General features: G+C 39.8%; 1 protein-coding gene across 1 annotated transcript in view; it reads left to right on the plus strand.

Annotated features, from left to right (window-relative positions):
• The window catches only part of ALKBH8 (alkB homolog 8, tRNA methyltransferase), a 42,211-nt gene that overhangs the window by 14,635 nt on the left and 12,861 nt on the right, over positions 1-14,715 (plus strand). Inside the window, exon 9 of the mRNA XM_005417709.2 lies at positions 13,446-13,552. Within this exon, the coding sequence (XP_005417766.1) occupies positions 13,446-13,552 (107 nt within the window). The remainder of the gene's footprint in view (positions 1-13,445; positions 13,553-14,715) is intronic.

Genomic DNA, 14,715 nt, shown 5'->3' on the forward strand with positions numbered 1-14,715 from the left:
AACACTCTGTAGTCCCTCCTCATCAGCTCTGCCCTTCTGTGTCTGAGACTGCTATGGGATACCCACTGTGCCCTGCCAGACAGCAAAGCACAGTCATAGTTTGCTCCAAAGGGATGTTGGTTTGGCACAATATCCTGATTTATGTTGCTGTGTCCCATTTTCCTAAGATGCAGCCCCAGGCTTGTCATTCTCTTCTCCTTAGCTCTGCTTTTCCTTGCCTTACTCTGCTTCCTGTGTCTTGGGCTGGCAAAAGGCTGGTGCAAACACTGAGAAGTGCTGTGATGCTCTAGGCCCTGGCCTAATGTCTGAGGAAGGAAAGCTTTAGGAATATCAGCCAGATTTGTGGCTCGGGGTTAAAGAGGGAGCGCTGTGTATGGAGCATCCTTGACCTACTTGACCTCTGCCTAGCTTCTGTTCATCTGAACACATTCATCATCTCTTAGCCTGTGGATTTTAAGTACTTTGATCTATAAAGAAAACCTGTGAGTCTCTTAAGCCTTGAAAGCAGAGCAATGTTTCAAAGAAAAGCTTCGCCAGACCTTTTGAACAACCTTTGAGTATGGTCATACTAGAACTGATAGAATGAGGTATGCTGCTTCTACTCATCTTTCAGTCTAATAATTGACCCTTTTTCTGGCACTTCTGCTTCTTACCTGTTGATCTATTTCCAATCTGTCTTGGCTAACAAACAGAAACCTGTGGCTGGTATAGCAGCAGCTGTTTCTGTAATAGCTGAATGATTTTATGAGGAGCCTTTAGGAAGTCTAGACTGTACCCAGCCTTTGACAGTTAGCAGCTGTTTTGTGTCTTGCATGAGCTTTAATAAGATAGACAGGCACCAGGTACTGCTGTGTGGTCCAGCTCTTGCTCTGCTTATCTTGGTTAATTGCTAATTCAGTTTAATTTGCTGTTTACATATATATTGCTTTATTTTTCTTGTGAGGGAAGGCAGAAAGCATCTCACCTATTTAAAGAATTACTATGGTAGTGGCTATACCAAAGTTTTTTTCTCTGTGTTGGCAGGATGATGGTAGTGGGTGAAATAGTAGTGACAGTCATCAGTATTTCAAAAGAGATTGTATTGGCAGAATCAAATTGTCTCTGAACCCAAATGGAAGATACTAATTTTAATCACTACAACCTAATGCTGAGTTTAGAAGTTTGTTCAGATGAGGTAGGATTCCTGAAGCTCATTAATGTGCTTTTCCAGTCTGTAAGACAGGTGCAACTCAAGAAACATGTCTTACAGTCATGGATTTTATTGGTTCTTGAAGAATAGCAACTTGCAGTAGTTTTAGCTGGAAATCGAAATGGACATAATTTATAATTTATGCCAAATTTAGTTGGTTTGTCCCATTTAAAGTGGTATTTCATTTTTGAAAACTAATGAGGAGCTGCTCGAAGTGAAAGGTGTGCTGAGCACTGCAAATTAAATGCATCAAGCTTCATAAATCTGTCTCTTTTTGCATTTGCTCTTTATAGATATGTCCTGTATGTTTATTTCTGTCCATGCATGTCATACCATGGTTGACTGTCACTGAGCTTGGATGAGATACAAGAAGTACCAAAATCAAGGGAAAATTTCCTTTTGATGTAATTGAACATTGAAATATGCCCTCTGAGATAAGTAACGAAGCCTGCAGCCCCTTCATGGAAATACTTACAACACTCTAACTGCCTCTTTTGGGAAAGGTGAAACATTCTGTTCTGACTTTTTATTTCTGTGCTGGATGTGTCTTCCCCATTTACATACAGGATTCTGTTCACAGATACCAACATGTACTGCTGATGTTTCCACCTGATGGGTTATTTTAACTCTTGAAAGGATCCTGAAAGCCCAGCTTTCATGTAAACTGTTCAGGGGGAACCTGTCCTGCAGGTTTTTTTACTCCTTGGTTGTTGATAGGCTAACTCCTGTTTTAGCCAAGGGTAACAAGAGCGAGGCAACCACTGTGTGCAATTAATGTAGACAAGCATTTGTTTCCCAAGTGCTGTAGGAATCTGCTAACCAATTTCAATTTGCATGGAGATGGTACAAGAAGAGCATTCTGGTTTGGTCAGAATTGCCCCCAGAACAATGATTTGGTAGCATTATTTCCCCAGAAGCTGTATGGCAGTAATTTGTGAAGAAACAGGACAGCAATGTGGAGATGTTGCTTATTCTGATATCTCCTCAGCTACTTGGGAAGAACCAAATCAAAGCTAAGCTATGACAGAGCCATATTTCAAGGTTTTGTATGTAAAAATATTCTTTTTTGCTCCCCTTTCATATTGGTGAGACATTACAGTTTCCAGCTGCCTCTTTGTCTGAGGCTGGGTATTTGCTATGAGTGGGCCAATACCAGGTAGATAACTCTGAAAAGGTTGGTCTCCTGTCTCCCTTCTGTTGGATTTGTACCAGCCTGCCTTCCTCTCCACAGAAGGAGGAAACTTATCATACTCCATACCTTTCCATAAAGCTGTTCCCCACTATGCAAAGCCCAGTAGCTCCTACTTCAGTGCTGAAGAAGGAAGGAACCCTGTGGTTTGATGGCTGAATGTGCAGAATGTGCTGTGACTTGCTGAGCTATTTCTCCTGGGTCTGCTAGAGTGGGAAGTTGCTTTACTCCATTCTCTGTAGTGGTTTTGTTTCCTGTTCATGATCCATTATTTTGGCTACTCAGGGGGAAGGCAGAGCTGTGGCTTCTGCTGGTTCTTACCAGTGTGCTTTCTTCATAGTCAGTTGGTTGTTCTTTTTAGCATCCTGTGTTTTGTTTGAGCTGTTTTAGCATTGAAAAAGGGTTGTGGGAAGAATATTCTCTTTGTCTGCTGAACTCCTCTGGGCAGTGTATCCAAAGTGAATGTGAAAGAGAGATATAAGAAACTGCAATTAGGAAGAATTTGAAAATTAAATCCACTCAATATCAAATAGAAAAATATATTGAGATGCTGTAAGAAATATCATATGGTTCCAGTTATTTTTGTGTGATTGTGAGAGAATGCCTACTGTGACTGAAATACTTTTAAAAATGTTTGCAGTCTGCAGTAGAGCTTAAGATTTTCTAATTGGGGTCATAACTGCTAAATAATGAAGGAAAGCTTCTGCTTAATTCCTTTACCAACTTGATTCTGTTTTAACAGAACCTGTTGTCTCCAGGCTATTTGCTGTTTCTGTAGTGTGCTTGTTTTGTATGCTGAGGCAGCACCATTTCATTTTCAATTCTCAGACGTCTGGCTGTTAAGGCGCTACTGTGACACAAATACAGATACTGAATTTTTCAGTGGAAGCCAATGTACTCTAAAAAGTATCTTGCTATTCCATAGCTATTGCTACATATTTCTAATTGGTTTTTATGTGGTAGGAAAAATGTAGATAGGTAACAGTCTTGGAAAAACATTATATTATGGTATACAGTACCACTCATTTTAAATGAAAACCTCTTTTTTCCCCCTCTTTTTCACTTCATGCCTCCCGTGTATCCTTCACTATGATACATGAACCATTCTTCTGTGGTAGTGAGATTAATTAACTGGTTAAATATGAAGTTTCTATTTACTCCAGTGGGGGAAAAAAAAGTTATCGTAATAAAAGAAAAGAAGCATCAGATAGGAGACCATTAGAAGCAGTGTGGTTAACAGGTTGAGGGAGGGATTTTCCCCTTCTACTGTGCTCTCATGAGACCCCTCTTGGAGTTCTGCGTCCAGCTCTGGGGTTGCCAACCTAAGCAGGACAAGGACCTTTTGGAGACAGTCTAGAGGGGGATTATGAAATTGATAAGAGAGTTGGAGCTTCTGCTGTGAAACAGGGTGAGAAAGTTGGGATTGTTCAACCTAAAGAGGAGAGGATTGGGAAGTTTTCCAGTACTTAAAAGGGGCCTACAGAAAAGTTGGACAGGGATTCCTTATCAGGGAGTGTAGTGACAAAACGTAGAGTAATGGTTTGAAGTGGTTTGAATGGTTTGAAGTGGAGTAATGGATACTGAAAGAGGGAAGATTCAGATTAGATATTAGGGAGAAATTCTTTACCATGAGGCTGGTGAGACATTGGAAGTTGTGAATGTCCCATTGGAAAGGTGGAATCCATGGAAGGGTTCAAGGCCATGCTGGATGGTGCTTTGAGTTGGTGTAGTGGAATGTGTCCCTGCCCCTGGCAGGGGATTTAGAGCTAGATGCTCTTGAAGGTCAGTTCCAAACCAAGCTATTCTATGATTCTGTGAAAACTAACAGAGCATTTGAATTTACAATTCAACTGCTATTTTTACAGCTGAAGTTGTTTTTGAGTCAGGTTTTGAGTTGTCATTCTTGAAATAGAGTTATTTTTTTTAATAGAAACCTCTGTGTTGCTTTTTAGTATTTACTAATTTCTTCATTTTGTTAAAGGATTTTTTGTTTTGTCAAGAGGTTCATCAGTGAAAGTTACTTCAATTTCCCATGTTATTTTTAGGAGGTCAGTACTTGCTGAGTGAATTGGAATCCTGGTGTCTGCTACCAGTTAACAGCAAAAAGGCTGAACTGGTGTATTACAAAGATGTTATCTTTAGCTGTTGTATTTCAACTGTACTTCAGTTTTGGAATTCAATAAGGAAACCTAATTTCATTAGCTGTTGATGTCATCTCTATTGTCATAGGAGCCTGTTTTAAGACTGTGGCAAATTTCATGTAGAAATGCCTAGTCAATCAATAATAATCATCACAAGTAGCCTATAAGCAAAGAAACAAGCTTAACTTGTTGAGCTCCTGCTGTGGTATATTGTCTCTCTTGGCTTTGGACAGGAATTTGTAATAGCAGTAAATGGTAGCACATGAGGTTTGAAGTCTGTCTGCATTTATACTATCTTACAAATCTGAGTATTTTGCATGCTCTGATGTTCTGGTTCTGTTTTTCTACCAGCTATGTTTTGAGAGGGGTTTCTCCACAGAGCTCTTGTTGCAGTAGAGTTAAACTTTTGCTGAGGAGCTGGCAATGTTGAGCAGTTAAAGCGTGCTGGAGCTGTCAGACCTGCGATGCTGGTACACTTGGCAGAACAGTTCTGTCAGCGGGAGAGTTGCACCCTTAGCAGAGAAGCAAGCAGGTAGGCAGCCTGTCTGTGCTGCCCAGGGGCAGTGCAGGGAAAACCCTGGTCTGTTTGCTGGGGGAGCAGAGGAATGGTTGGAGGAAACCAAGGCTGATGGTGTAGCAGAAAGCAGAAAAGTGGACCCTTCACAGTTCCTTGGGAGGTGTTCTTGTTACTCCTGCCCTTCCTGATACTGCCTGCATCTCTGCCATGTGCGTTCATGCAGTCGGTTGTAAATTCAGATGTTGAGGCCCTGGTTAGAGCCCTTTTGAGTAACTCTGGCTGCATTATGAGAAGACAGTCATTGTGCTAATGAAGCAGATGGAGGGAATGACAGAAGAGATGACATCCTTTATGATGAAAATCAGCAGTGTTGGAATACTTCCTATCCAAATTTCAGAATGTGTTTTTCCTTTATGGTTGTTTTCCCTGTTCTAAAATAACATGTATGTGTCAGATATGTGGGAACTCTGTGGGGTGAAATGTAGCAATTGAGTAATTGATAAAACAATTTTCTTCAAATGATTTTAAACAAGTATCTTTGTGTCAAGCAGTATTTTGAATTATACTTTATGGCCACAGGAGACATTGTTAACTAAGAAGATGGTTTTCATTGGCTTTCATTAGTTCTTTGGGTTTTGTTTGGGTTTTTTGGCTTAGTTTTTTTTTTTTTTTTTGACATGGGGGAGGTGGTTGAGTGTTATATGCTTTTGATTGCTGAGGAACGAGGTTTCTTAATGTATTTAAGCAATTTCTTTAAATTCATGCCCAGATCTTTGTTCCTCAGTAGATTTCCCTTTTACAGTGAAGATGTAGAGGATTAAGAAACAGGCCATATGGTAGTTTCTATAGCAATAGATGAAAAACCATGTCTTGTCAGCCCTTATGAGGTATGATGCAAGAATTAGTTTGGGAAGGCACAGTTTGCATGTCTTGTGTCCTGGCAGTTTTCTTTTATTGTAATGATCTCTGGGACAGCTGTTAGATGCAGGTGTGAGAAGGACTAGCTGACCTTTGTTTCAAATTATGAGGGCATAAATTCATCATTTCATCCCTTTGAATTACAGGCATTCAGCACCACGCTGTTTCCACACTACTTTCTCAGAATGTAGGGGCCAAGATTTTAGTGATTATAATAGTGCAGGAAGAGGTTTTAATTAAAGCAGAACTCTTTTAAGCAGAGTTGAAGCATCTGTTGAATCCATACGTGGATACCTTATGAAATAACTTGTTGTCAATGGTATTTAGTCCAGGATTAAGACTGAAATTTTAGTATTTACAAGTAGGTGTACCTATGCGCTGCATGCCTGAGCTTCTCTGTAATCAGTGGGGATTGACTCAGCCCAGCCTATGGGGTAATCCAGCTCATGCTGGGTTAGAGATCTCATTTCATTTCGTAGGTTTCAGTTCCCCAATGAGTTGTTCTAAAATCTAAGGCCAAATGTTTTTAAAATCTAAGGCCAAATGTAGATCTTAATTTTGAACTGATTTGCCTGTTTCCACCCTAGTCTTAAAGTTAGCCTGAATTCCTTTACTGCAGCACTGCAAGCAGAAAGCTGAGACCTGCAGAGGAGAGTAAGGTTTGATGAACAATCCCAGTGTTTGTAGAGAGTGAGAGAAGATGGTTTTCCACAATGTGGGATAATGAATATGCAGCATGTTTTACCCATGCCTTGAAATACACTAAACCTGCAAGGACTTGGGCTATTTTACAAGAGCTGGTGGGTCTGTGCCACACAAGTACTTGGTATGAGGCTGCACTTTGAATGTAAATATTTCAGGTCCTCTTTCCTGCAAATTACACTTATCTGTTTTATTCCATGTTTGGCAATATTACTCAGGCAAAGCCTGGTTTTTGCTGTATCAATTATTGTTTATATAGCATGGAGGCTTTATTCCCTGTTCCTCTCACTACTTCTGCTGTAGAAAACTTGCAATTTAAGCCTGCAATGGTTGATGACAGGATGATAAATGTACAGGTAGTGTGGAATGGATGTAAAATTACAGTTGATGGGAGTCCTGCTTACATGTATTTGCAACCTCAGTAACATGAGAATTGTGTGTATTTCCACAGGTATTGGTAAACAATCAATGGTTTAGAAAGGTGAGATGTGCTTTTTGAATGCTGAAGTGTTTCCCTTTCTACTTAGATATTGAAAATCTCTTGAGAACTTTTCTAAATGGGTGGAAGAATTACAGATATGCCACAGCATCACATAGACCATGTGCTACCATACACATCCATTTAGGATCCTATAAATATCATAAATATTAGGATCGTCTAAATATCACACTTGCATATAAATTTGTGCTTATTACAGAACAGCTGTGTCTGTGTTGTAAGGACTTGTTTAGTGGTTTCTTGGTGGGCATTTGGTACAGTGTTAGATATGTAAATAAGGATTATTTGTTTTCAGAGCATAGAGTAACACATGAAGTGCAAGTCTGAGGAGATGTAATTGAGGACACAAAATTGCTTTCTTATGATATCTGGGCTTTACATCTTAACAGACTGAGCCATTTGTAGGTCATCAGGGTCAGGATGTGTAGGAGTCCTCTTGTGCTCTTCCATTGAACTGTACTCCATTAGAAAGCAAGAGATGCAAAACCTTAGAAATTTCCTTTCCTTTGGAAAGGAAGATGAATTATTTGGTGCATTTCAGGCACGTTCTGCGCTGGTATAGTTGGATGCAATTCCCTGTATGTCAGTGTAGTAGCACCCATGGATGTCAGGGAAGATACATGACTGAAAAAATGGGAAAATACTGCAGAGGAGGCTAAGTCAGTAAAAGAAATTATATGAAGACTAACAGCATTAGCCTCTTGCTTTCTGTGTACCCAAAGAGTTTAGGCTAAGAGCTAGGGAGGCAATTTATTAAAGGATGAAGATGAAATGTTTGTGAGAATGACTAAATTGGTTCTTGTTGGGAACTTGACTGACTCTTTGACTCTGGATTCACAAAAGGACATCAAGGTTTTTTGCTTGGGTTAGATAGCACTTCCCAGAAAGGAGACATCTGTACCGGTTGGGGGAGAGAGAGAGGGGAGCAGTAGTAATGCAACTCTTGCCTTTTACTGTAGGCATTGAAAGCCTTTTATATATGAGTCTAGTATACAACATTGAGTTTTAACACAGGTAATGATCTGGGAAGGTGCAAAGACCACAGGTAATGTCTTGACATACAAAATAAACTTTATACTTTTAGAGCAAGTAGGAACTGACATATTTAAAGGCTGTTGAAACAAGGAGTCAGCTTGAGCAGAAGTTGGTGGGATGGTGCCATAAGTACCACCAGCATCCCAACCTCTGCCAGGGTTGGGCAGAGATGCCACCTTGCTGGACATCACAAGGAGCTGGCATCCAGCTTAGTGAGGTGACTGATGATTTCTAATGACTTGGTGTTGGTGAACCTCCAGAGATGGATCCCTGGGTACAAAAGGACAGTGCCATATATTCCTACTAGCTGTGACAGTGCCTGCAGAGGATTGGAAGCTCCTCCGTCCAACTATGGTTAGCTTGAAAATTACAATATTTTTTCTCTTCTTGTGCACTGCATGAATCTTTTAGAGAGAGGCCAGACAATAAAGGAATTTTTACCATGGAGTCAGTGGCATACAGAATAACTGGCAGAGATACTGGAATGCTGTTCAGTGCATGCACTCAACTCCATGGGCATACCAAGAAAATCATAACAAGGTGAGACCTCAGGTATAAAAGAATGAAGGTGCTGTCCATATATTGAAATATTTTAAACACTTATATTCTAGAGTTTGATTAAGAGAAAGAAACGCATAGACACTTAAAATGACAGAGAATTCAGGAAGATAGTAACATGTTGCATGGATGGCAAATTGAATACAACTTTTGAAGAAAGAAAGGCTAGTAAGTATATTAAGCATCTGAGTAACATCACCATAGTACCTAAGTGGATAAACAGGCTTAGCAAGAGATGGTATGCTTTGCTATAGATCTGATATGGGGGAGGCCTGCACATGTGTTGTGAGATTTTTGAGAAAGGCAGTACTGAAACAGTTCATCGTCACGATTGTCAGTGCTGCATTTGTTTTCTGAAGTATGACCAGAGTATGTACATGATACATGATGTAAATATCTACATATATTACATAAGGTAAATTTCCTATGATGTGGATTATTCAGGAAAGATAATCCTAATTGCTTTCCTTTGAAAATTCAGCATTTTCTGAATTCCGAATTTTGGAATTTAGCATGGTTTTTGCAGTGAAAGGTGCTGTATGTTACCAATTAATTGCCTTGGTCCTGTGTGAGCCAGCAGGCTCTTGTATCTGCATAGAGCCCCACTGTGTTGTTCAAGCTCTGTGTGTGGGCTCTAAACCTCTCAGCTGTCTTTGAAGTAGACATTCTTTTTCATCTGTTTTACATGTGAGAAACTGTTATGTAGGCTGATAATCTGTCTTTGCTCTCTGAAAATTCAGTAAATAATGTCAGAGACTTGAGAAGCATTCCACATTGTACTTTTTTTAGCTTTAGAGTATGTTTCGTCTAAGGTAGTCTATTATCATCAAATACAAATTGCATCAGAGACAAAGCTTAGAAAAATAATTGCCAGTCCCCACTGTAGCTGTGAATTTCTTATTGACATTGTCTTTATAGCTCTGGTGCATTATTTCTGTTTTCCCTTTGAATCTTAACTTGTTTGATAGGCTAGTCATTCACCTTCATCCTCCTACTCTTTCATGAAGTACAGTACCACTGCACTGAAAGGTGGTGCAGACTTCTGCACCCTGAGGTGTTAAGAAAAAGATACTTTATTCCCTTCTTATGTTGGATTATTTTCTGATTTTTGTATTTTGCCATATTTTATGCTACAAGGAACAATGTTCACAATGTGGGTGTCTATTTGCTTTGAGGTTTAGCCATCCTTGAAAGCTGTTTACTGGTTCATGTGCTCCCTTGTCATGAACATTTTCTCTTAAATAACTTGGCATCATGACAAATTATTTAAAACCACAAGTAGGTATTAGCTGTTTCTTTTTAAGTTTTGGGTTTTTTGCTATATTCAGAGACTCACTTTTTCCATAGTAGAAGGAAAAAGGTAAAACTTATATAACACCCACTGTTTTTATGTTTTGATTGTAATCCTTGGATGATACACCATGAGCTAGCTAGAAATTTGATCTTTATTGACTCTGCCATCTAAGAGAAAAAAGAAGATAGGTAGAAACAAAAATAGTAATTGGAAATAGCTCCTGTGGAGCAAAGCTGTCATGAAGCAGATTGATTCAGCAGTGGCAAAGTTGCTTTATTGATTGTAAGTCCTTAGTAAATTAAAAAGAGGAGCAAATGTGTTAATCTTCTGTGTGCGTGTGTGTTTGACAGTGACAATTGAGAATGCTCTGCCAGGATAAAGACACATAGAGGAGTGTGGGAATGTTATCTACTTCAGTCAGTAGCAGGCTTGCCAGAGATAAGAATAGGGTTTTTCAGAAATCCTTCTGGGTTGAATGTTCTTTACTGTGCTGTAAACAAAGGACAGAGGAAGTACTCCTGCTTGGTTTTTTAAGCATTCAGATGCAATTAGTCTAGGTAAAGGAATGAAGCATAGGAATTATGATAATTTTCTTCAGGTGCTTCTTAAATTTTATTCTCCGTCTCAGCTGCAATGTAAAATTTGTTGTTAATAGATCAGTGCAAAACCTTAATATATTCTAGCTTAGGACCTCAATCTGCTTCATAAGCAAAAGTCAATTTTGGATTTGGATTTTTTTTACTCTTTAATTACTGCTGATTACTTTATGTCATTGCCCATTTGCAAGTAAATTAATAGTTTATTTATATTTTCCAACCCAAATCATCACAACTTCTTATAAGGATGAAATCCAGTTAGATGGGGGAGCAGCTACACAAAGTGACATTATAGTACAGAAGCTTTCCCTTCCCAGAAAAGCAGGAACAGAGCTGGGATTCTGTTCTGGTGAGGACTAGATGTCACCAAGAGAAATTCTTGCTTTTCAGCCTCAAATTCTGCACCATCAGAAATTTTGTTTCATTTATTTGTTGTTGGGTTAATGTAGTTGAAATTTAGCCAGGAGAACATGCTCTTCTTTATTTTCTGGCCATTGCTGCCTGAAAATCCAGCTGCCAGGGATAGTTTTGTGGCTCTTATTCCCAAGGTGTCACCTGCCTATAGAGCACTCTGAACATCTGTTGTTTTGGATGCACAGTTGTTTACAGGACTGGGTTTGAGGAACATCTCCTGTGAAGAGGCTCTGGGGCCACACAGATGGTAGGGGAAAAGGAATTGGAGATGAATGAGGTAAAACAGCAGAGAAGGCATGGAGCTGGAGATGCTGTTGTTTCCCACTACTTTGTATGGAGTCACCAGCCTGGCATGTTGAAGTGAAAGGGAACAGGGTCCACTTGCGCCCTGGAGGGAGATGGGAACTGGAAATGCAGTGGACCCATTAAAGGTCTCCTCATTGATTCATGGATAAAGTACAGTTTTTTAATATCATCTTCAAGAATAGAGCTTTGTAGTTACTACTGACTCAGAAGGAGGACCAGTGGGGTAACAGGATTCCTTCCAGGAAAGAATCTAGACATTCTTGTGCTCAGCTTGGACTCTGTCTTGTCCCCTCTACTCATGTCCCCAGCAGCAGTGAGCCAGAGAGGCATAAGACAGACTGAGGCATCATCTCACCCATTTCATCTGACCACTTCACCCCTCTTTTTCTTTCTTTACTTGCTGGTCCTGTTTAGTTATCTTCTGATTTATTGCCTGGCCATATAGCTGCATCTTTTTGCAGAGACTTGCTGATACTGTTCTTTACAGGACAGCATCCCCATCAGATTTGTAAAGTCCACTGTACTTTCTCCTTTCTCACCCCATGCTTCTTTGAGGTTTCTTAGAAGAAATTGCAAAGTCCAAAGTACCGTAGCAAGTGGCTGCCATTCATCTATTTGTGCAGCAATTGAAGCATTTCATGATCATTAATCAGAACTTACAGTTATGCTTTATTACTCTTCCCTGATATCTCTCTACCCCTTTCAACCCCACTTTTTGTCACCCTTATCACTTTTTGCCTTAGATAGCCCAACAGGAGAAGCTGTGTCACTCTGAGTGGTAGTACAGCATAAATAATTCTTTTCCTAAAAATGTAAATGCCACTGTGCTTTGCTTCAGTGTGCACAACATTAAATAGTAATTGTTGTTAGTGGCAATTTGTAGTGTTTAAGAGTCTTGCTTATTCAGACTCTGTCATGCTGGGTTTTTATGCTGAATGACTGATTGTTGCACCACTGTTTTTCTTTGTGAAACGCATCTGTACGCAGAAGGAGAACTGCCTAATTTGTTTCAATCTGGCATACTGGAGTAAGTCTGCTTTTAAATTGCATACTTAGTAGGTTACAAATCAGATGGCAGCATTTTCATGGTGCTAATTCTCCAGCGTACCAGGAACTGCTGACTTGAATAGGTTTTGACCACTTTTCAGTAAGTCTTCTGTAACTCATTTGGCTTGCTTAAATGACCTGCTCCTTATTTTCCACAGCAAGTGTTTCTCTCATTTGGGAAATGTAAAAGGATAACATTCCTAGCCCAAGCAGAATCAAAATGTACCACTGCCATCTGGGCTGTGAAATTGGAATAAAGCTGAAAGCGTTACCTCAGTATATTGCCATGGCTGGAAGCCAGATGACAGATAATAAAAGGATGGTCTGTTAGTTGGCACATTAGTCAGGATCTTGGGATGTGCTTGTTGTGCTTCAAATCCCCAAGAATGTGGGCTGGTTGGAAATTATTTGTCTCACCTAATACTGCTTATCTGCATGTTATGTATCTACTGAGCTAATTGTCTCATCTCATCCACTATGAGCGGATAGGCAATTCCAGAGGGCATGGGGTCGTTCCACATCACTTAGCTCTACATTTACACTAGGATGAATAACCCTGTGGAGAAACTTGTCTCTCTGTGTAGACATCACAAAAAGACAGTAGCTGATGGCCTTAGTCCAGGTACATAACTTTCAGATACTTGAGATACAGCAAATGAGCCCTCTCTTCCTCTCATGCAGCTGCCTTTAGTTGTGGGGTAGCAGTCCTTTCCTGCCTCACAGGTACACAGAGATTAAACAGTGCTACTGTTCTTACAAAGTGTTTACAATGAAAAGAAATTAATATGTAATTATAGTTATCTCTATATACATATATTTGTGACTGCCTGAGATTTGAACATCATGCTGAAAGGGAGGGAGTTTTAGGACAGGGGACCTGGAGGCTTTTGCATCCCTAGGAAATATGTAGCTGTTTCATAGCAATATTCAGTTGAACGCATTAGAGAAACAAACAAAGCTACGACTTGAGAATACCTGGCTTATATATGAAGCTCTGTAAGTCGTGCTCCTTCATGGTGACTGGTTTTGTTTCTTTTTAGATTGTGATGGATTTCAAACATCCTGATGGCCATACAGTGGCAATTATGTTGCCCCGATGCAGTTTACTGGTGATGACTGGAGAATCCAGATACCTGTGGACACATGGGTATGTGTAAGAGTTCCTGCATTGCTGATAACAGAGGAACAATAAATGTCGTTTGTTTGCTTTTTTTAAAAGACATTCTGTGTTTAAAATTGCCTGAAGAAATCAAGTCAAGTTTTATAATTAATATCCAAATTCACTCCTCTGCTCAGATGCTGCTTAGGTTAAATTGAAAAACTTGGGGATTTAGGGCGCTAATTGCCAGTCCCTGAGGTGTAGTTTCCTGGTGCTGTCGTAAGTGAAGTTTCAGTCGGAAATCGCTCTCACATGTGCAGTGTGAAAGTTCTCAGTGACTCTGAGCTGGCAAAGAATTGATTGTAGTGCAATTAGTGTCACCATTCCCTTTCTCTCTTTTCAGCCCACAACTTTTCCCATTGGATTACATATGCCAAAGGCTTGAGAGTTTAAAAGATTGACTTCCCCTGCACTGAGAGCTTGAGGGTGGCAGAGGGGAGTCTTCCTGAGCTGTTCCCAGCTGCTTTAGGGACACTTTAGCTACTGGTAAGACTGCATTGAGCAGTTTTGGGATGCTGCTAAGAGTATTTCTTGAAATACATCTTGAGGCTGTGCTTATTGTAGAATTTAAATACATGTTTTTTAAATCATGCACCACTGGGAGATACTTAAAATTGGAGTGCTGAAATTGGCAAAAAGGCTAAAATCTTGCTGAGCTCTGAGTGTGACAGTAATGCATTTCAGGAGCGTATGGCAGCCCTGTATTGGACAGAAATGCCCATAGTAAGCATTTCTTCCTTTGTTTGACCCAAGCCATCACTGATTCAGCAGTCAATTGGAGACACTAATTACATTCTGTGTCAATTAAACACCAAATCCTTTTATTAGCAGAAAATTTTCTGCCTTTTAATTTTGCTGGTTAATATGTATTATGAAAACAGGTGAATATGAAATCCCTGATACATTACATTGTTAATTTTAGAGAGCTCTTATACCACCTGTATATTTCCTCGTTAAATTAAATAAAGTTGTAAAAAGCACTTGCTACTTCTGATGTGCCTCAGTATAGAAGCCTCGGGCAGTGAACTCTCTTGCTGTTTGATATACAGGACTGAATACAGATACTGGCATTGTAATCTTCTTATGCTGTCCTGTCTAATACCATCAGCTGCATTTTGGAAAGGTCATGTACAGCTCTGAGAACACAGTGC

This window comes from Geospiza fortis, unplaced genomic scaffold, assembly GCF_000277835.1.
Source record: "Geospiza fortis unplaced genomic scaffold, GeoFor_1.0 scaffold16, whole genome shotgun sequence".
NCBI lineage: Eukaryota > Metazoa > Chordata > Aves > Passeriformes > Thraupidae > Geospiza > Geospiza fortis.